This window comes from Bos indicus, chromosome 11 (assembly GCF_029378745.1).
Source record: "Bos indicus isolate NIAB-ARS_2022 breed Sahiwal x Tharparkar chromosome 11, NIAB-ARS_B.indTharparkar_mat_pri_1.0, whole genome shotgun sequence".
In the NCBI taxonomy this organism is placed as follows: Eukaryota; Metazoa; Chordata; class Mammalia; order Artiodactyla; family Bovidae; genus Bos; species Bos indicus.
In genome coordinates, this window is record NC_091770.1 from 28748530 (window position 1) to 28772271 (window position 23742).

Sequence of the window (23742 nt, forward strand, 5' to 3'; positions counted from 1 at the left end):
TTTGAATTACTTTCAAAGAAAACAATAAAGATGACCAACAACAGAATGGGTAGCCATCAACCATATTCTCTTTCACCAAATTCTCTTGCTGCCTCCTAGAAATGGAAGGCTTCCTCCAATTATATAAAGATGCCTGGAATCTTTCGTCAATTGTCATTACTTAAAATTATTTAAAATTCCTATTAGTTAAGTGAAAAAACCTTTTCATTAAGGTTATGTATTTTCAATGGGCCTTTCCAGTCACTAAATTCTGAAACAACTTAAAAACTATAAGCATTCTTGAACTTGCTCAATACAGAACTCACATCATTATATAATCTTATGCTTGGCCTCGGGCACTTTATACACAGTCAGATTGAGTACAAAGTAGAAAAATGGAACTACAATATGTGACAGTTTTTGTGAGGTGGTTTGTGTGTATGTGTTTTTAAAGAAAGTGTAATTGCTTAACCAGATACTCTTGCTTCTCCAAGTTTACTTCTTTTTATTAAACATGAGTAAAATCAGATCACAACCCAGAAAAGCTTGCTTTACCACAAACATATCAAATCTTTATTGGGCTACAGGAATACAGAACTAAAATCTCTTCCTAATACTATAATATTAAAGTTTAAATAATAAAGTATAGACAGAGGTTTTCTTCTTCTGAAATTCTACTTTAGAAAAATCTCCATTCTGAAGTAATGCCATAATCTTTTATCTGGTTTATTGTTTCTCTGGCAGATTCTGTCAGCATCATGAGCCACACTGAGTACTTATTGTGTAGTTAGGTTTACAAAGAAAAAAAAACAGAACAGAAAACTTTGATGAAAATAAAAAGTGAAAAAAAAAGACATCATTTCTCTAGTTTATAATTGCTAAATTAGTAAATAATCACTAAACTGGGGAGGGGCAGGTAATTATTATGTGAATAAAAGATGATTAATTATATATCACTTCTAACATATCTATCATAATTTTAAAAGATGATAGTGAATACATATCTATCATAATTTTGAAAGATGATAGTAAATAAGTGGCTCATTAACTTGGAATACTCTTAAAACAACCCAATAGTAAAGATTATTAAATAACCAGTAATAGTCCAGTCAAATGAAACATTCCTAATGAAGACCAACATTTGTTACATACTAAATTAGCTAGCTAGAAATTTTTTTTAAAGTCGATAATTCAAGTAGAAAATTTATATTAATTTTAAAAGTCTGATACCATTAATTTGGATCCAGTTCACCTCTTACTGTAAATAAGAATTGAGGTAGAAAAATGAGAGTCACTAGCTAGAAGCCTAAACAATCAAAAATGGATAATTGGATTGTAAATAACTGAAATATATATTTTCTTCACAAACCTAAACCCGATTTTAGACAGATGCATCTGCTCCCCATAATTCAACATCTACTTCTGCATCGTCTTTTTTGCCTGTCGTTCCCCCCACCTTTGGCTGCACCACATAGTATGTGGGATCTTAGTTTCCGAATCAGGGATCAAACCCATGTACCCGGCACCAGATGGCGAAGTCTTAACCACTGGACCACCAGGGATGTCCCTGCATAGTCTTAAGACGATTTATACAGGTCTAAGATGCAAAGAGTCAACTCGTTGGAAAAGACCCTGATGCTGAGAAAGATTGAGGGCAGGAGGAGAAGGGGGCAACACAGGATGAGATGGTTGGATGGCATCACCGACTCAATGGGCATGAGTTTGAGCAAACTCCAGGAGACAGTGAAGGACAAGGAAACCTGGTGTGCTGTAGTCTATGGGATGGCAAAGACTTGGACACGACTTAGCAACTGAACAACAACAACAACAAGATATCAAACTTTTACACTCCAAAATATTCCATCTATATGCAAATTAACAAGCTAATTACACGTTACCTTACCAACTCATAAGCTGATGGCCCATGGTGCGTTATATACTGATACTTTGTATTAGATTTAATTTCATATATCTGAAATAAGGGATTAAGACACAATTTCCTATGTACACTTTTCAGTGATTTTGATTGTCCTCCAATCTAGAAATTATGACACTATTGAATGAAATTAAGTTTCATAAGATGGTAACTTGAGTACAAATGAATCTCTATTTCCCAGCAATCACTGAGATGGCCAAGAGAATATAAAAGAAACCTTTATTAATACTATAACCTTGGGAATGGTATCAGTGACATCACACATGCCAAACCTCCAGGGATTTCTATAACATATAAGTAGGTGAAGAACTATTACAGGGAAGGGCCAACCTACCAGACTTACTGAATGTAAAACAACTCATTTGTTAGGGAAACACAACATCTAATAGAAACCACAAAGAATGGACTTAAAAAGTAGGCAGTTAAGTGCAAGGCATACAATCTAGCTCCCTCAGTGGCCTTTGGAAAGTGAGACACGTATCAGAGATTCACTACCTAGGAATTTATTTTAAAGAGAAAACTGGACAAACTAAGAAAAATTTAAGGAGAAAACTGGACAAAACTGCCAGGATGTATGTTTTATGATAATTATGGTAATTAATAATAGTGAAAACTGTAAATAATCTAAATATCCATTCATAAGAAATTCATATATGATTTTACACAAATAATACAGTATTACACCCATGCAACTTGTTGCTGACATGGAACGAGTTCCACAATATACTGCTGAAGGGGAAAGAAACAGATTAAAAATAGTATGTGTACTATGAATAGGTATACAGAGAGAGAGCTGCAAAGATTGTCACCAAAACACAAATGGGAGCTGCCTCTGGGTGGCTGGATATTTGATAATTTTTACTTACTTTTTATAATTATTAGTACTGCTGAAGTTTTCTAAATAAATGTATACTGTCTTTGTAATCAAGAGAAAAATTCTCATTCTGGAAAAAGAAAGTATATTTATTTTTTAATACTAAGCTTGATTTAGGAGAAATTATCTTGATAATTGGAAACATCCATTAAGATACAGATTAAAAGATCTTTATCATAACGTTTATAACAGTATAATAGTAAAAATTATTATTAGCAATAACTTAAATGATCAATAGCGAATTTGTTAAATTTTAGAATAACTATCTAATGATTTACTACAAAGCCATTAAAAATTACGACAAAGATGTATTCATCACTAGCTCAGTGACCTTGGAAATATCATACGTCCTCTAGGTATCAGTTTTCTCATCTGTAAAATGCAGATAAAAGAATACTTACGGTGCTTCACCTAGCTTAATAGCCATACCCTATTGTGATAGAAAATGAAAAATCTGATATTTATAAGTTTCCTCTAATTTCACAAACACTTATTTCAAAATCAACTTTGCTCTATGTTAAACAGTGCTGGAAGACAGAAACAGGCTAATCTGGATACCTGTAGCACTGAGGCCCCAATAAGTCCCCCAGATTACAGTGACAGAGGGAACCGACATCCCTACTTAACTGAACAATGAAACAATTTATATATACACTCGTTGGCGTCATCAGTTTTACCCTCACTGTACAAACATTTACTTTGCTGCTTTAAGGAATTGAAACCAACCTGCCATGGTCTTCCCCAATCCAGTGGAATAGGAAAGGCTCCAAGCCATATTCCTACAAAACTAGAAATTGTAGTGATCTGAAGACTATTCTCCCAAATGGACGTAACTCTGTAAAACACAAATATATAAATCATTGGCGGAACAGATCTCAGCTGCTGGGAAATCAAACAAAAAGCACGTATTAACACCATACATACGTACATGTTCTGTTCATTTCAAATAAGCATCTCAAATTGACACATAAATATTTGCTATGAATCATTAACAATTAATTGACAAGAAGATATAAGTGGTTTTCAGCTGGAAAAGTAACATATACACATACTGAAAGTCAAATAATACAAAAGAGTATTTGCAATGAATGCTAAGTCCTCCTCTCACCCTTATTATCAACTTTGGTTCCTTTTCCCAGAAATGACTATTACCAACTAAGTACATATCCTTCCAGAAATACTGTATACACACAAAACAACACAATTTTGTTTAGAATGATACATGCACATCTACTTATATGCACACATGTATGTATAAACCCTTCAAAACAAAACTCAAATGTACCATGTCATAAACACGGTTTTGCTGTGTATCTTCCCCTGTTAACAGTTTTACTAGTATTCCATTGTCCCAAGGAAGCATCATTTATTCAACTAGTCCCTTATGGCACATTTCATTTAAGAAAATCAACTCTATTTGGTGGGGAAGGAGTAGAGAATGAGAACAAAACATTACAAAAGATCTACTGCTTTGGCCTACCATTCTTATTTATTAAGTGCACATCTTACAGTGTAAAGGTGGAGAGACATAATTCTATCTGTCTCTTAGAAAATCTTGGCTTCAGTCTGCCCCTAATGGGATCACTTAACTGGGTGGAATAAGAATCTCATTACAGTGGAGTAAACCACTCCCCAAAAATGCAGTAACTGGAGTCCAAATATTCAATTGTTTCAAATGCAGTGTTTAGTTATTCCGAAGTTTATGAAAAGCAGTTTCTTCCGTTAGTGTGGTAAAGGGGGGAAACATTTGCTTTGTTAGATGACTGCTTTAGAAACAGGCTAATGACTATACACAAAATGTACACTGAATTAAAACCATCCAGAATGACAAGTCAGTCCATAAACCAACATCCCATCACCTACCCATCTCAGTACTGCCTTTCCCTCACCTACACGAGTTAAGAGCTTCAGCCTGTTTCTATTGAAAACTGGGGCTGGAAGAAGATTGGAGGCAATCCCCATACATCCAAATCTGTGTTATTTGTTGGGCTTAATTGTTCTTTTCTATTTTGTGTAACACTTAAAAATAAAAGTCAATTTCTTCAACTAACATTCAACAGAACAGAGATCTATTCCAGTCTTAAGAGGTGAAAAAACTGGTGAGTTGAATGTAAAGACAGAATTGTACGATTCAGGCAATTTAAAGGTTTGTCTAAGGTAATTTTTTACTTTATGTTGCTGAGAAATGTTGACTGCCTTTCACCAAAACACACACTTCTTGGTATTGCAATGTGTAAAGTGATTTGCCGAGAGATACAAAATTGAGAGCAGAGTTTACTTTCTGCTAAGAAGAGTTTTACTTTTTTCTTTTTTTATGAAAGGAAGTTCAGCTGAATTTGGAAGAATGAGCAGTATTTGGTCTTGAAGAAATGGAGAAAGAGATATACTGTAGGTTAAAAGAACGTAAGTAAAATTGGTTGAGCCCAAGTGGAAGAATGGGTAACAACACTGGAAAAGTAGGTTACAGTAGGATTTTTAAAAAAATAATGGCTTTATTGAATACAGTTTAAAAAAAAATGCTACAGAGAAACCTTTTCCAGCCATACGATTCACTTAAAGTGCACAATTCAATGTTTTTAGTATATTAACAGAATTGCACAATCACCCACAAAACAAAAGCCTTTATATTAGCAGTCACTCCCAATTTCCCCTTCCCTCTAGATCACTAATCCACTTTCTGTCTCTATGGATTTGCCTATTCTGAACATTTCATGCAAATGAAATCAATGTGTGGTCTTCTGCGACTGGATTATTTCACTTAGCACAGTTTCCAAGGTTCATCAATTTTGTAGCACGTAAAAATGTCATTCCCTTTTATTGCCAAATAATATTTTGTTATACAGATATATCACATTTTATTTTTTCCACACATTAGTTGATGGACACCTGGGTTGTTTTGACTTTTTGGCTATTACATCTAATGCTACTATAAACATTCATGTATAAGTTTTGTGTGGACATACATTTTTCTTGGGGGATATACTAAGGAATAGACTTGCTGATAACTCTGTGCTTAACCTTTTGAGGAACTGCCAGACTATAGTCCAAAGCAGCTGAGCTATTTTATGTTCCCATCAGTAGTGTATGTGGGTTCCAATTTCCAGATTCTTGCTAATACTTGCTACTACTGATTATAGTCATCTTAGTAGTGATGAAGCAGTATCTCATTGTGGTAGATTTAGGCTTAGGATTTTATAAAAGCCTTAAAAGTCAAATTTTTTAAGTCAAAAGAAGTCTCTGAAGGTTTTAAATCCAGTCAGCAATATGAGTTAAGTCTAATAAGATCTATGTACACGTCTAATCTGAGCTCCAAGTTCCTTGGGCTAAGGGGCAAGATCCATGTCGTCACACTTTTTTTTTCATTGTTATAAGCACACTTGTGGTCATCTTATATTTGTTAAAATAAAGGCAAATATCCAAGAAAAGTGAAAATGAAAGTGAAGTCGCTCAGTCGTGTCCAACTCTTTGCGACCCGTGGACTGTAGCCCACCAACCTCCTCCGTCCATGGGATTCTCCAGGCAAGAATACTGGAGTGGGGTGCCATTTCCTTCTCCAGGGAAGGGCAAATATCCAAGAGGTTGTCCTCTATTTTGTTTGTTTGATGTATGAAGAGTGTTTATGATCTTACGTACAACAAATGCATAAAAAAATGGAACCAAGACCTAAATTAAAAATTAGAAGAAATCTGTAGCCTATCTTTTTAAAATTAAAAAGCCTGAGGCACAACTGTGTTCCTGTGAGTGCCCTACACCATCTCGTGAATTCCCTTTGCCTCTCTCAGTGCTCCTGGGTCTTCATTTTCCTGAATTTCAAGACGTCTTCCTTCTATCGTCCCCTTCTTTTAAAGTACATCCTTTAACATATTCCTGAGAAAATGTAGGGGGAAAACAGATTTTAGAGATGTTTAAAGTCTGACAGTGACTTTACTATCATTGTTGGCAATCATTTTGTCTCAGAATGTTGAAGGCATTTGCTCCATTGTTTTCTGATTCCTGCTTGAGAAGTTCAGGGCCATCTGGCTCCCAGTTCTCTGTAAGTAACATGTTCTCTACACCTCACCCTCCCACCATCCTTTCTGGGAGCCTCTAGAATCATCTCTTTATTTCTTGTTATCTAAAATTTCACATTAACATGTCTTGGAGTGGGTCTTTTCGTCCATTATGCCAGAAATACACATGGGCTTTCTTAATTTAGACTCTCAGGTTTTTAGTTCTTGAAATTTTCATTTGAAGACTTGCTGTTTGATGCCCAGGTCCCTTAAGAATTTTGTTTTTCTTACTCTTTTGCTGGGGATACTATCCTTATGAATTAATTCGCTAATCTTCTTACTTTTTAACTCATTTCCCATATCTTTGCCTTTTTGTTTGACTAAAGGATCTTTTCAACTTTGTCCCTACTTCTGTTGAATTTAATTCCCAAGAAGCTTTCTTCTCTGAATATTCCTTTTGATTACCTCCTGTTCACATTTATGGATGTAAAAATATATATTTTTTAAAGTTATCTTCTGGTTCTTACACTGCTTTTATTTCCACTGAGTTTTCTTGTTGTTTCCATTTCTGGTTTTCAGCTTAGAGGTGTTCTTCAAATGTCTAGTGATTCTTCAGTTACCATTCTACTTAAATGTAAAACACTATATATGAAATGTCCAGAAAAGGCAAATTTATAGAGACAGAAAGTACTTTAGTGTTTACCTGGGATGGAGAGTAAGGGGGTGGGTGGGAGAGAAGGGTGGGAATGGAGAACGACTGTTGACAGGTATTTCTTTTGGGGTGATGAAATGTTCTTAGATTGTACTGACAGTTACAAAACAGTACCTACACAAAAAAACTATTGAGTTATACATTTTATTGCTTTATTTTTTGGCCGTTATGTGGGATCTTAGTTACCCAACCAGGGATTGAACTTCTGTCCCCTGCAGTGGAAGCGTGGAGTCTTAACCACTGGGCCACCAGGGAAGTCCCCTTGAACTGTACGCTTTAAATGGGTGAGTTTTATAGCTTGAAGTTATATCTCAATAATGTGCTTTTTAAAAAGACAACAAAAAAAGTGAAACTCTAAACAGCTGGCTGGCTGATCACTGTACACAAATAGCATGATTCAACTGATGGGCTTCACTGTTCCAGGAACTGGGTAGGAACCCTGCCTGTTAAGAGAAATCTCAAATGTCAGTATCTATAGGTGTTTTGGGACCATTTTTCTCAGAGAGAAATCATTTCAGTATTCTGTCTAGATGGTATAAGCCTGGCTGTCAGTGTTCTGGGCCTAGAAGATAAAAAGGACTAGGCATAAGGTACAGACTCATTGCTTAGTATGTAGAATTTTGTTTAAGGCTTCCTGAAGAGGTTGTAGCAACTAGGCTCAGGATCTGGGGGTAGCCGGAGTGGTTGGGGGTGCATCTTTCTCCATCTTCCCTTCACCCACTGTATAACTATGATATTTATACAGTATTTATATTCTGTTCTGAACTCCAATTCATTGATATAGTAACCCCCTTATATATGCACTCAGTAATTCCTTCATCTGGGGGAACTGTCTTCTATCATATCTTTGAGTTATTTTTTGCTTTGTATTTTAGGGGTACTGAAACAGTGTCAGACTTTATTTTTCTGGGCTCCAAAATCACTGCAGATGGTGACTGCAGCCATGAAATTCAAAGATGCTTACTCCTTGGAAGGAAAGTTATGACCAACCTGGACAGCATATTAAAAAGCAGAGACATTACTTTGCCAACAAAGGTCCGTCTAGTCAAGGCTATGGTTTTTCCTGTGGTCATGTATGGATGTGAGAGTTGGACTGTGAAGAAAGCTGAGCACTGAAGAATTGATGCTTTTGAACTGTGGTGTTGGAGAAGACTCTTGAGAGTCCCTTGGACTGCAAGGAGATCCAACCAGTCCATCCTAAAGGAGATCAGTCCTGGGTGTTCTTTGGAAGGAATGATGCTAAAGCTGAAACTCCAGTACTTTGGCCACCTCACGCGAAGAGTTGACTCATTCGAAAAGACCCTGATGCTGGGACGGATTGGGGGCAGGAGGAGAAGGGGATGACAGAGGATGAGATGGCTGGATGGCATCACCGACTCGACGGACATGAGTCTGAGTGAACTCCGGGAGTTGATGATGGACAGGGAGGCCTGGCGTGCTGTGATTCATGGGGTCACAAAGAGTCGGACACGACTGAGTGACAGAACTGGAACTGGAACTTGTCTTAAGTGATCTTTGTATGTTCTCTATATTTATCATTTCTTCTCTAATTGCTTTATTCTTCCCAACCCCCATTAGCTTTCATTCATTTTGATTAGCTCAAACCTTTCCTGCTGCTACAACTTGATTTTCTAATTTATCTATGTTTCTAATTTATGATCTAATAGTATGATCTGGATTCTGAATTTATTTCATTAATTTTTCAATTTCCTTCTCCACCTCATTTTCTTTAATTATCTCATCTTTGAGCTCTTATTTTATTGCATTAATATCCTTAATAACATTTTTTTCAGTGGTAAACTGTGTGGAGCTTTTTTGTTTTTGTTCCTTGGGTAGTATTTTCTTCCAGGCTGAGTTCCTTATCTTCTACACGCCTTTTTCTTCTTCTATAGTTTGTTTTTAGGCATTGTCAGACCATTTCTTTTCAACTTGCCCATACTTCATATGGTCAGGCTGCCCAAACTACCCATTTGTTTGGATAAAACAAATGTGTTATTTGAAGCCGCCTTTCTATCTTAACAACATCAATTTTTTAAGTCTTGAAGTTGCATTTTGAGGACTGGATGTTCTTTTCTATCAAATTTTCGGTGACATGAGGCAGAAGGAAAGAATGGAGGCAGAGAGCCAAGGCAAGGGAAATGGTGTCTTTGCAATATAATCAGAAATATTCAGCTGCAATTTAATGAATGGTGGTTCTACAAATTAACAAAAATTTTGACCAGGGCTTATGTATCCCATTAGGAATCAGATGAAACTATAGTAGAACAGTCTGCTTCCTGGGTAAAACCCAGTAGGCAGCAGCCCTGGGAGACTGATAAAGAGTATAAACAGCACTGATGGGGGTTCAGGGAAGCTGGCACTCTGCTGAGGTGTCTGCATGTGTTTGAGTTTTGATGATGATGTGTGTGCTCAGTTGTGTGATATAAGGTCAGATGTGCTCAGATGATGTGTACAATTCTTTGCAACCCCATGGACTGTAGCCTGCCAGCCTCCACTATCCATGGATTTTTCCAGGCAAGAATACTGGAGTGAGTTGCCACTTCCTACTCCAGGGGTCTTCCAACCCAGGTATTGAACTTGGGTCTCCTGCACTGGCAGGCAATTCTTTACCACTGTGCCACCTGGGAAGCTATATGTGTGTGTATATATATATATGTATATAATAATAAAGTATATATATTGTGTGTGTATATATTTCAAATTAGAATTTTAATTTGGTGATGTCTATCAACTTCTTTTGACCTAGGAATTCTACTCCAGAAATCTGGTATACAGAAATCACTGTACAAGTATACAAAATTATATGGTACAAAGATGTTCATAACAACATTATTTATATCATGAAAATTTGATAATAGCCCTCAATAGGAAATGAGTTAAATCATGGTACATGGAATACTTATAATGATGATTAGTTGCCAACATTCATCTCATTTCTGATGATTAGGCTAATTAAATCATGGTGATCCCATTCTTTCCCAATGATTAGTTTAGGAAGATTTAAGGAGAGAAGAGAAGTTGCTGCCATTTCCCTACCAGCCCCATAAGTGAGAAGTAAAGCAAATTATAAAGCAGTGACTAGTATAACCAGTTTTATTTTTAAATTACATATATTTTTTCATAGATAAAATCTGGAACATATAAAATCTGTTAGTAACAGCTGTTCTTTTTAACTTTTGATATTTTTCTATTATTTGAATTTTTATAATATTCTTTTGTAAAAAACAAAAAGCATAAATTCCTTTCTAGTCACTGATTTATAGCAGCACTGACATTGATTTATTTTCATTTTATAAATTTCCATAATAAAGCCATTGGAATTCGATGGTTAATGGCTAATTTCTTCATAGTTAAGTTCTATATATATATATATGATTGAGAATAGAATACATAGTGCACTATTCTGCAAACAAACTTAGAAGTGACTGAATATTACAGATCAGTCTTCGTGACAGTGAGTTCTAAGTAAATGTCCACATTATTTGACTCCACTGAAATTCATTTAATCAAATCTTAATTGAAATAAATAAACCATTTCAAATGCCTACTATCTATGTTCCAGACACTGTATCAGTCATCTGAGATAGTTAACAATAAATACTATGGCTCAGACAGGCTGTCACCACAACAGTGCTTGTTTAGATGGAGTTGATCTTTTTAACTGTTGATCTCTATCTAAAAAAGAGGCACTAAACAACTCCTCCTAGTGGCTAAAGATATTTACAGAAATCTTACATAAACTTTCCCCTTCCCCCACTGAATAAATATTAAAACCAATGCCTCTTTGCTACTAAATTTTTGTACCCACATTAAGACTAAATTACCTAATTTTAATACATATAAAAATTGGTCATTCACCATCCTTTCACTTTTAATGTCCACAGTGGTTTTTTTCAATATAAAGTCCATTTCAACACAAAGATGGCAAAAAGAGGCCTATTGTTTTCACTATACAAATAGGGCTTATAGGCTGTCTTTACCTTGGCAAGATAATCACAGATTCAGGAACGTATTCAGAAATTAAACTTTTTCATTTCATGAAAAGTGATCAGATTCTGAAACATTCAAATAAAAGCATAAAATAAACTGATAAAAGAAAAAGCAAACTTGAATGAAAAATGTAGGATGAAGATAGTCGAATTATTATTTTCCTTTATAAGGAAGTCGACAAATGGAAAAAAAAAAAAGGCCCCACAATAATTACAACACCAAAGCAACAAATGGAAGTAAACTAGTCCAGTACTCTTCCTGGAAAAGCCCATGGACGGCGGAGCCTGGTGGGCTGCAGTCCATGGGGTCCCTAAGAGTCAGACATGACTGAGCGACTTCACTTTCACTTTTCACCTTCATGCATTGCAGAAGGAAATGGCAACCCACTCCAGTGTTCTTGCCTGGAGAATCCCAGGGACGGGGGAGCCTGGTGGGCTGCCGTCTATGGGGTCACACAGGGTTGGACACGACTGAAGTGACTTAGCAGCAGCAGCAGCAGTACAAATTGAGTATATTCAGTAATAAAGTATACCAAAAAGAAGTCGCTAGAATTTTTTAGGAAACCAAATGACTTTTCTATCTTCAAGCCTCTTTAAAATAGCATTCTTTAAAAAAAAAAAAAAAAAAATTTACAATAATTTTACATGCCTTTAAGAAAAAGTCTTGTGAAAACAGTGTCATTTAATTACATATTCAATCTGAATAGTGTCCAACTGGCCCTTTACTCTTGGGATGCATCTCTTACATAGTTCTCAAATTCAGAGCTTTGGTGTCTTCAGTCTTTATTTGATTATCATCTACTCAGTGTTAAACATGCAAATAAATACACTAAAAATTAGGATATAATGATATTTCACTTAAAATAGTACAAAATATTGATTCAATACTGAACAAGATCTCAGCCCAATTCCAAGCTATTCATACTCAACACCTGAATTAGTTATATTTCAAAAATAATACAAGGGCCTACTTTAAATAAGCAAAACAAAAGGAAAAAAACTCTACAAAAATCAATAATTTAAGGAGGTTATACAGAACATATGATCTCAGCCTAATTCCAAACTGAGCTATTCATACTCAACACCTGAATTAGTTATATTTCAAAAATAATACAAGGGCCTACTTTAAATAAGCAAAACAAAAGGAAAATACTCTACTATGTTTTGTATACTAAAACACAGGATGAATGATAAAAATTTAAAGTTCTAAAATCTTCAATCAGTACTTTAAGGTATTTAAAATACTTTCAGTGAATTCGAACTATAGCATAAGTACTTCAAATCAGAACTTTAATTTCTGCTGAAAATGATTACTGGTTAGGAAGAAAAGTATTATTCATATGTTCTATATAACCTCCTTAAATTATAACATTATTTTAAATTAAAGTTGTAACTCAATATAAATAATGTTAATATATTCAAATAATTTCAAAATAACACACAAGTCATTGTTTTTCTTAGGTATTTCATACTAACAGTGCAGAATCACCAGATCTTTGAATTTTTAAAATTTTTTGCATAAAAGTGAACATTTAAGGCTAACTCTAACATTAAACAAGTTACTGTATCAGATTATTTCCTACCTCATTCAAAATTGGACATGTGACATATTTATACTAAATCCTTCAAGTGTGATAAAAGTGATAGGGAAGTGATAGGAGGAAACTGAAATATCACTAATGTATGGTAGAAGCATGAAGACTTAAGCTCCCCACGACAAAGTTCAAATCAACTTTACATTAAATATACTGTAAAAACCATTCTTCCTTCCCTGTGGTTGTCTATGCTTAGCACTCCTTGGTCTGTTACCTAAACCAAGAAAAGTACTAAGACAGATGGCAGTCAGGACTGGGAGCATGAAGTATACAAATGTCTCCTGACAACTGTTAATCCAGTTGACAAACATTTCTTGAGCACTTACTATTTCATAACCTCACTCAACTCTCAGGGTGGGAGGGGCAATACAGGGGCAGGGAATTAAGAGGTATAAACTATCACGTACAAAATAAGCTACGAGGATATATTGTACAACACGGGGAATGCAACCAATATTTTATAATAACTAAAAATGGTGTAAAACCTTTAAAAATTGTGAGTCACTATGCTATACACTTGTAACATATAATACAACTATACTTCAAAAAAATTATCAAAAGAAAAAGGCTCAGAAAATGTCTATATAATAAGTTCATGATAAATTACTATGAGAAACTAAGAATGGTTACTCTGTTTCCCTTCAGTTTTAAAGTTTGACTTTATTTAATCTTAAAATATTAGGAATTTATACATATTTAGTCAGTTCTGCTATAATGCTTGTTTTGAAATTTTGAATTTATTCCAATTTGATTGATATATTAAAGAACACTAGGAGTGACTTTGTCTGTGAGAAACACTGAGTGAACACAAAAACTGCACCTAGTTGAACTGAGCAGCGTATGAATACATACAACATGCACACTCCTCAAACATCTAGCAGCTAATCAAGACAGTGTTATACTGGCATCAGGATATACATTAATGGAATAAGAGCTGAAAGTCCAGAAATGGATCATGTGCTTATGATCAACTGATTTTCAACAGAGGTGCCAAGATCACTCAGAGGGATAAATGGCCTTTCAACAAATGATGCTAGCACGACTGGAAGCCACGTGCAAAAGAATAAAGTGGGAGACACTTACTTCACACCATACATAAAAACTAACACAAAATGGATCAAAGACCCAAATTTAAGAATTAAAATTAGAAAGCTCTTAGAAGGAAACACAGGAGTAAATCTTCAACACCTTGGATTTGGCCATGTGTTCTTAAATATGACTCTAAAAGTACAAGCAACCAAAGAAAAATTAGATTTCATCAAAATTAAAACCTTTGTGTCTCAAAGAACACTATCATGGAAGTGAAAAAACAACAGACAGAAAGAGAGTAAATAATATTTGCAAAGCATACATCTGATAAAGGGCTTGTATCCAGAATACATAAAGAACTCTAACAACTTAACAATAAAAACATAAAAAACTCAATTGAAAAATGAGCAAAGGATCTAAAGAGATATTTCTTCAAGGAAAACATATAACAGCCAATAGGAACAGGAAACGATGCTTGACCTCACTAGTCAAAAGGGAAATACAAATAAAAAACACAAATAGATAATACTTCACACCCATAAGGATAGCATTAATTAAAAAGTCAAATACTAACAGCTGTTGGTGAGGATGTAGGGGGATTGGAGCCCTCACACACTGCTATGAACATGTAAAATGGAACAGCCACATTGAAAAAGTCTGGCGGTTGTTCAAATGATTAAATGTGGAGTTACCATATGACCCAACAACTCCACTGCTTGGCATACACTCAAGTAAAATAAAAACATTTATCCATATGCGTTACTTATCTTGATCTTGAAATCATTCTGCAATGTATATCAAATCACTTTAAATATGTATAATTTTATATCATCAATTATTCCTCAGTAAAGTTTAAAAACATAAAATAAAAAACTGTTTCATATTTAAAAATATATCCACACAAAAATCTGCACACAGACTCCTTCAGCAACTTTTTCAGAATAGCAAAAAGTGAAAACTCAGATGTCTATCAGCTGACGAATGGATGAACAAAATGCAGTACATATCCATCCTTATTATTCAACCACAGAAAGGAATACAGTACTAACACACGCTACAACTGGCCTCCCAGGAGGCTCAGTGGTAAAGAATCGCCAGCCAAGCAGGAGACAGGGTTCAAACCCTGGGAAGGGAAGATACCCTGGAGAAGAAAAGGGCAACTCACTCCAGAATTCTTGTCTGGGAAATCCCCTGGACAGAGCAGCCTGGCAGACTAGAGTCCATGGGGTTGCAAAAGAGTCAGACATGACTTAACAACACGCTACAACGTGGATAAACCTCAAAAACATCATGATAAATGAAAATGCCAGTCACAAAAGATCACATATTATATGATTCCATTGTTATGAAATGTCCAAAACAGGCAAATCTACAGACAGTAAATAGAGTAGTGGTTGCTTAGGGCTTGTTCAGTTGCTAAGTCTCTGCGACCCACGCTATATCCCACCAGGCTCCTCTGTCCATGGAATTTCCCAGGCAAGAATTCTGGAGTGGGTTGCCATTTCCCTCTCCAGGGTGCTTTCGGCTAGGGGAGAGGAATAAGGGAATTATAGCCAAAGGAAACAGTTTCTTTTTTAGGTGATGAAAATATTCAAAACTGACATATCTGTTGCACATATCTGTGAATACATTAAAAATACTGAATTGGACACTATATAGGTGACATATATGGTGTCTGAATTATATCTCCATACTATTTTAAAAAAAACCTGCCTCCCAGCTGTCTCAGTTCCCCTCACATATCTGAGCCACACCTTCCACCATCCGCCTTAACTTTTTAACAACCCTCCTTACAAGACGCAACCCCTCCCATATCTACTTGAGACACAGGTTCAATCCCAGGACTGGGAAGATCCCCTGGAGGATGATACGGCAACCCACTCCAGTATTCTTGCCTGGAGAATCCCCATGGACAGAGGAGCCTGGTGGGCTACAGTCCACAGCGTCACAAAGAGTCAGACACGACTGAACACGCGGGCACATGCTCTTCTGAATACCAAATATCTTTTATGATGTGTTACTGACCAAGTTTCTGAGTGTTGCACCTCAATCCCATTTTCTTCACAAGCTCTGTGTTTACTGCTTAGTTCTGTATAATGCAAGGATTTTTAGGTATGCATCATACAGTAGAACTGACTGTCCAATCAGATAACAATATCACTCTAAATGCACCATCGGTGCTATCATCAGAAACAGAAATCAAAGCTGGATAAATCATCAATCCAAACCAGTAAGATTTCAAATGATTTTCACTGTTTAAAATTTTCAAACTAAAATGCTAAAAGAAATCAATGCTATTTGGAATAATATGGTAATGATGTAGGAAAAGGTATTCAAACGGTGATACACTTTTGTTTTCTAGAGACTTTATGAACACTAGAAGATGGTCCTGAAGGGGTACCAACAGTATGCATTTCCAAAGGAAAAAGTCAGTAATGTATGGAGTCTCGCTACACAGCAGTATCTCTCTACTTGGGCTGTTCTCTTCCAAATCACACAAAATACCACATTCATTTCAGTTTCTATGATTTCACTCATTCCTCTATCATGCAGTGTCTCCCCTTTCCTGAGTCTCACCAAATCTCTTACTCCTGATCTAAGTCTTTCATAGATCATCCCCATTACAGCTCACTCTTCAGGGATCTCCCCTGCTACTGAGTTCCTAAAACTTTACTGTTTACACAAATTTAGTCTTATGTTTTTGCTCCTCTCATCCCTGCCCCTCGAACATCCAAGCCCCTTAGGGAGAGAATCAGCTGATTCAGACTCCAAAAACTCTGTTTGTACAAACTCTGTACAAACTCTAAACAGAGTTAAAGGCTCAAGAAGTTTTTGCTGCTGGATGATAAATAGGACAAAATCATGGGTACCAACTAACTTCTAGTTTTCTTAGTTATGACTCAACCATTTCTGATATAAGTAATTTCAATGCTTTTTAAGAAACTAAAATTTTAACTTAGTGATGCTAAAAATACATACAGCTACTAAGGGAATAAAATCCTGTAAAACCTGCACTTGGATGTCTCACCACAAAAGAGGGTGAACAAGAAACTATGGTTGTTAACACTAAACATTTTTGGCTAATGAATGCCAATTCTACATAATAAGATGTATGGAAGCAATTTTATCGGCACCAATTTTATCACAGTGACAAACTGTCCCCAAGGAGTGTTTCCAAGGTTTTCTTTCAGTAGCAGTTTTCTTTTTCCACAAAAGACTAAGTGAAATTCTACCATACAGGGGAAAAAAGAAAAGCAGAGCTGCTCATGCTGAAGTGGAGGGAGAGGCCTAGTTCTGCTTGCTTGGGTCCCCCTCGAGTGCACACAACCCTCCCCTGGTCCCAGTCCCCAGCTGCAGTGGGCCCGGAAGGCATCTCTGGGAACCATCCAGGGCTGAGAAACAGTTGCCCCGAATAGAAAAGGACCTCGTTAGTTTTTTAATACTAACTAGTCAGTTTTTTTAATACTTCAAACATCTCTAGAATATAAAATTAAAACTTACCCATTTCTACTGAAAATTCTTAGCCAGGCTTTGAAGTTTGGTCCTAACAAACATAAACAAGGTATGGTAGTAAAAGTGGACAAAATAACCGCAAGTGAAAATGTTTCCAAAGCCAACCTAGAAAAAAGGAAACCTTCATTAACTTTTTAAGAACTGTTAAACGTGCATGGACACATTTTGTGTCATTTTTATTTAAACAGATTTAATAATATAAACCTACTGTCTTACCAAAATGATGACTATAAAAAATGTTACTAATGAAATGCAAACTATAAAAAACAATCTAGCAGATATGTGGCTCTAACTATAGAATTCAGAAGTGTTAAATGCCCTTTGACACTGAAACTGTCCATTGCAAGAAAACCCACTTCTAGATCATTAACTTTTTCCTCAATAGTCTCTGGAACTTTCTATGCAACCAGTGGTTCAATTTAGCTTATACTGGAACCATATGAAGAACTAGTAAACTAGTTTCTAAGGCCTGAGAATTTGCATTTTGATAAACTGCTGATGCTGTTGGTTTTAGAACCTCACTTGGAGAACCACTGCTCCAGACATCCACTCTACTCTAAATGGATTAGACAGAAAACTACCATTTCCTGTTACCAAGGGCTTGTCCCCTCTCTAGAAAATAACTGCCTATTAACTTATTGTGTGTACATATAACCAGATACACACACACACAAATATATACACACACAGCTATGTGTGTGTATGTGTATTACATCACTCATTTCACCATGATCATTTATCACTGCTAAGCTGAACTTTCTTCAACTACTGTGTGCATAACACATATTCAAGAATCTGCTTTCCCTAATTAAAAATTTTTCAGTTTAGAAAAGGTATTTAGTCAAATTTTACCTTTCAACTATAAACATTAGCTTATTATGTAATTAAATACAGCAAGCTGCTGCTGCTGCTGTTGCTGCTAAGTCACTTCAGTCGTGTCTGACTCTGTGCAACCCCATAGATGGCAGCCCACCAGGCTCCCCCAACCCTGGGATTCTCCAGGCAAGAACACTGGAGTGGGTTGCCATTTCCTTCTCCAATGCATGAAAGTGAAGAGTGAAAGTGAAGTCGCTCAGTCATGTCTGACTCTTAGCAACCCCATGGACTGCAGTCTACCAGGCTCCTCCATCCATGGGATTTTCCAGGCAAGAGTACTGGAGCGGGGTGCCACTGCCTTCTCCAATACAGCAATCTACTGACTTTTAAGAAAACAAACTTTTTGAGCAGTTTAGAATCACATTTACTAGGAACTGATATGCTGTTTATTTTGCCAACAAAGGTCCATCTAGTCAAGGCTATGGTTTTTCCTGTGGTTATGTATGGATGTGAGAGTTGGACTGTGAAGAAGGCTGAGCGCCGAAGAATTGATGCTTTTGAATTGTGGTGTCGGAGAAGACTCTTGAGAGTCCCTTGGACTGCAAGGAGATCCAACCAGTCCATTCTGAAGGACATCAGCCCTGGGATTTCTTTGGAAGGAATGATGCTAAAGCTGAAACTCCAGTACTTTGGCCACCTCATGCGAAGAGTTCACTCATTGGAAAAGGCTCTGATGCTGGGAGGGATTGCGGGCAGGAGGAGAAGGGGACGACAGAGGATGAGATGGCTGGATGGCATCACTGACTCGATGGACGTGAGTCTGAGTGAACTCCGGGAGTTGGTGATGGACAGGGAGGCCTGGTGTGCTGCGATTCATGGGGTCGCAAAGAGTTGGACACGACTGAGCGACTGAACTGACCGAACTGATATGCTGTTTATAACTAATTTATATGTATCATTATAATCAGTTTCCTTAGAGGTTCTAAGGACTTATGATTACCAGTATCATACACTTACTGGTATATGACAATTTCTCATATACCTCCCTCCTCAGGCAACTGGGTAACAGAAGGCTAGGTAATAGGAGCAGTTAGTGAATTAAGTTATTTCACTGTCTTTAAAAAAAAATTAATAACACTGGCAAGGAAAGGCAATGATTTCAGTATCCTTCTGTGATCCATTAACTGAACACACCATTTTATTTCTCTAATCACCAACAGAATCAGCATTTGGTTTTACCAATGACTGTTTTAAAATATAATTGGCTTAAGATACACATTTCAGACTTACTCTATTAGTGGTGCTCCATATAGAACAAAAATTACATGAAAGAAGAAACAAGACGTAAGAAAGTAGATACAGCATTTCAAAAATCTGGTTACCTAAAAAAAGAAATGAACAATTTAAAGAATCAAGAGTGCCTGAAGGACAGCAGATACTTTGAATTTTATCTACAAATACAACTTGGTCCCACACTGAGTGGTACAGGGGACTATTCTTTGGATTTGCTCCTGAAGTCAGATCACATATGCTTTGCACAACACTTCTAAAAAGCCTAAAAGATAAGAATCGACCTCCATATTCCACACACCTCATCAACAGCAGAGTCAGAAAACATTTTTGTTCCTCTGCTGCTGCTGCTGCTAAGTCACTTCAGTCATGTCCGACTCTGTGCGACCCCATAGACAGCAGCCCACTAAGCTACTCTGTCCCTGGGATTCTCCACCCAAGAATACTGGAGTGGGTTGCCATTTCCTTCTCCAATGCATGAAAGTGAAAAGTGAAAGTGAAGTCGCTCAGTCGTGCCCGACTCTTAGCGACCCCATGGACTGCAGCCTACCAGGCTCCTCCGTCCATGGGATTTTCCAGGCAAGAGTACTGAATTGTGCGGTTAAGCAGTATTTATGAAATATTTACCAATAAGAGTGCTAGGATACACAAAAAATAAATAGTCCTTATTGTGTGATAATGTTACATGTGAAATACTTATAGAAAATAACAACTATAATAAATCTTTTTCATTTTAAAACAAAATTCCTAGAAAAACTGGACAAAAAATTACAATACTAAATAATTCCCCAAATCATATTTATGTTATTATAAAAAAGGCCTGCATGTTTGAAAATCAGGGTGTGGGACCTACTTGACTTCAAGAAGATCTAACGGTAAAACACACACTGAGCTTCTTATATCAAAGGGCAGTAAACATGTTTTAAATTACCTAATAGCATACATATAGTACTGAATAATGTTCAGTGAGGACTTTTCAAATAATAGTTGTGTTACACTGTAATAAATATTCCAGAAAATAGATTCCAATATCTGAAACTTCAACTACTATTTAGTCAAGGAAGGCCATGTTTGAAACAAGAGCTACCAAGGTGGATTATTTTATGATGTCTAAAAAACCCATTGTATCTTTCAGAAATGCAAAAGATGCACGAAAATAAACTGAAATGTCTTATAAAGTTTAAAGGTGCAATTGCTACATGTTTTTATCTTCATCATGTTTTATGATGACATAAAACATGACTATATAGGTTCACAATGCTATGATATCCAATGAACTCATGGCAAGAATCTATCAAACATTATGGACAATCTTTCAGCAAGCAATACACTACTGATTTGGGGGTGAAAATATCAGCTTCTTTATTCACTGTAAATAGCCTAATGAGTGCTTGACTAATACTTTATCCTTCAAGTAAAAGAAAAATTACCTACATCTAAAAATCATTTATCAAGAAATAAGCCTTACCTTGTATGATAATGAACTTCTTTTAGAAGACACATTTGGTTTCACTACTAAATACAATACTAAATTGACGGCAGTTACAGAAACAGAACAGATGCATAACCATGTCAAGTGTGTCTCCAATATTGAGAAGTTCTCCAAGAAGAATGATGGAATGAAGATGCTTAGGATAATTGAAAATATGCATAAAAGATGGGTATACAGTAGTTTCTTGATGTCAGTATCTTTCATGGTGTTTTCTTGAGTGGCTATCTAATGAAAAACAAATTAAGAAAAGAGCATAGACAATAATGACTTTTTGCATTGTCCTAAATGCTTAGACATCTAAAAATAAGCCATGAACCAAAGTCAGTTTTCTATGGGCAAAAATGTCTAAGTGCTAGAGCACAGGGAGATGTATATGTGGAAATATACATGTAGACTAATATGGTACAAACTGTTCTCACAGCCTAAAAAAGGACACATTAAGTAATTTCTTAAATATTTGTGTTTAGTTTCTGCAACATGCTCATGTGCTAGGACTATTTAAGCCATCCATTGTACTTTTCCTTTCCTTTTTTCTTTGCCAAAATCAGAGGTGAAAACAAAGGACATAGGTTAATAACTTGCCCTTTTGGAATTATAAGCTATGCATTCTAGGAACCCCATAATACACTTTGGCTGGACTGTTGGCATTTTTTACCATTATAGACCTTTGTCTAACGTCACAGAAGTTCACATTTTCTAGCAAATGCCAAGTAACACCAGGTACACACTGGAATACTCAAATGGTAGCCAGTGTTATTAAGAGCCTTCAAAGAACTTTATGCTAAACCAAGGAATCCCAGTGCTGCAAAAATACCAAAATGGCAATGTCCGTTACAGATGCCAGATTCCAACCAAAAGCAGGGTATGAATGAAAGGAAGAAAAATATTTACTTTCTTTCTATAAAACACATATTTGATGTATGTACATATTTACAAATTACCTAACAGAGAGCTTATACATGGTATGGACTGATGTTAAATAAGGTGTTTATTAAAGTAATAGTCCACAGGTTACACTGTGGTGAACAGTCCAGAAAAACTTCTATAAACATACATATAGATATGGACAATGTGCTCATTCACGCAGTCGTGTCCGATTCTTTGCGACCCTACAGACTGTAGCCTGCCAGGCTCCTCTGTCCAAGGAATTGTTCCGGCCAGAATCGAACTCAGGTCTCCTGAGTTTCCTGCTTTGCAGGTATTGTGGATAAGGAAATGGCAACCCACTCCAGGAAAATCCCGTGGATAGAGGAACATGGCGGGCTATAGTCCACAGGGTCACAGAGTCGAACAGGACTGAGTGACTGAGCACTCTACCTACCACTGAGCCACCAGGGAAGCCTATATATATATATATATATATATATATATATATACACACACACACAGACACATATATATATATGCATATGTATATATTTTATAGATACACACACACAGGACACCCACCAGGGCAAAAGGGCGAATCCACACCTTATCCCAACGTTCTCATTAATTCACATCTATACTTTTCAAAGGCAAATATCAATACTTTACTGATAAGGAAACAGGCTAAAACAGATTAAGAAATACTCCAAGGTCTCAAGCTCTCAAGTGCTAAAGCCATTTCAAAACCTAGCCTCGCTGATATATACGCACCAAGGGGGTCGAAAAGAGAATGAATGGCAAGAAAGGAAATGTTTCTCACAGGTGCTACGCTCAGCTGAGGGCCGGGGAGGGAGATCTAAAATATATTCTCTCAATAGACAACCCTTCAGATATTTTTCTGGGCCACCCTCGGAATCCCGACTGACCAAGCAGATCTGGACCTAAAACAGTGAGCGGTACCCAAACTTAGATAGCTTGCGGAATGAGTGAATGAACAAAGAGTTGGTCCAGTGCTGCCCTTCTGAGAAACCAGCCCTGTGTTAGGTCCTGGCCAGCCGAGGACGACTCTGGTCAGGTGCCCTCTCAGGTGGCCAGGAACCCGGCATCCGCAGTCAGACCTGACCCAGGCCCTCAAGCCTTGCAGAGGTAGAGAAGGCCCTTCTGAGCGACTCCTAGAGGAGCCTTGGCGGGACATGAACCTGCAGCTTCATCCCAAATTGTATCGCTCTGGACTCTGCCTAAGCCTGTCTCAGCCGACCGGAGTGTGGGCAGCGAGGGACGAGCTGAGAAGCATAATAAAGAACACAGACGTGGAGACCAACAGAAACAGAGGTACAGACACAGAAAGACGTATCTGAAAGAGGCCAGTCCATCACGGCAACCCTTGGGAAACGCCGGAAGGGCGGCGCTCGAGGGGCAGGCAGGCGCCAACTGGCCGGGGACAGAGATTTCCGGCCAGTTGGGCAGTTGGCGAAAGTGGCTTGCAGCCTCGGGAGGCTCACATGCGAGGGCGTTCGGCTGGGCTTACCTATCTCTCCCGCCCGCCGAACGGAAGCGAGGGTTACTACCTCCCACCATCAGGTGCCTCTCACTGCCCTGAGCCTCGCGCAGGCGCAGCCTGTGGGGCGGAGACCCAAGGCCTCACAGCCAATCGCAGAAGT

General features: G+C 37.1%; 1 protein-coding gene and 1 long non-coding RNA gene across 6 annotated transcripts in view; one reads left to right on the plus strand and one right to left on the minus strand.

Moving 5' to 3' along the window:
- Positions 1 to 23731, minus strand: part of PIGF (phosphatidylinositol glycan anchor biosynthesis class F) — a 31800-nt gene extending 8069 nt beyond the window's left edge. The window contains exons 1-6 of one of the 4 annotated variants that reach the window (XM_070798597.1): positions 23422 to 23564; positions 21191 to 21439; positions 19723 to 19814; positions 17605 to 17721; positions 3516 to 3624; positions 2782 to 2859 (exon numbers count right to left, since the gene is read on the minus strand). In XM_070798597.1, the coding sequence (XP_070654698.1) occupies positions 2794 to 2859; positions 3516 to 3624; positions 17605 to 17721; positions 19723 to 19814; positions 21191 to 21439; positions 23422 to 23454 (666 nt within the window). In that variant the 5' untranslated portion in view covers positions 23455 to 23564 and the 3' untranslated portion in view covers positions 2782 to 2793. Of the gene's footprint in view, positions 1 to 2781; positions 2860 to 3515; positions 3625 to 17604; positions 17722 to 19722; positions 19815 to 21190; positions 21440 to 22268; positions 22465 to 23421; positions 23565 to 23609 lie in introns of those variants that run through there. The other 3 variants (XM_019970097.2, XM_070798596.1, XM_019970098.2) reach the window with 3 other exon arrangements.
- On the plus strand, positions 3619 to 9175 carry LOC139185762 (uncharacterized). 2 transcript variants are annotated; one of them, XR_011569239.1, is made up of 3 exons: positions 3619 to 5192; positions 7709 to 7774; positions 8366 to 9175. It is a non-coding gene; the product is annotated as an uncharacterized lncRNA (long non-coding RNA). The 2 variants fall into 2 exon arrangements; XR_011569238.1 differs by lacking the exon at positions 3619 to 5192 and having other exon boundaries at positions 7532 to 7774.
- Positions 23732 to 23742: the final 11 nt, after the last annotated feature.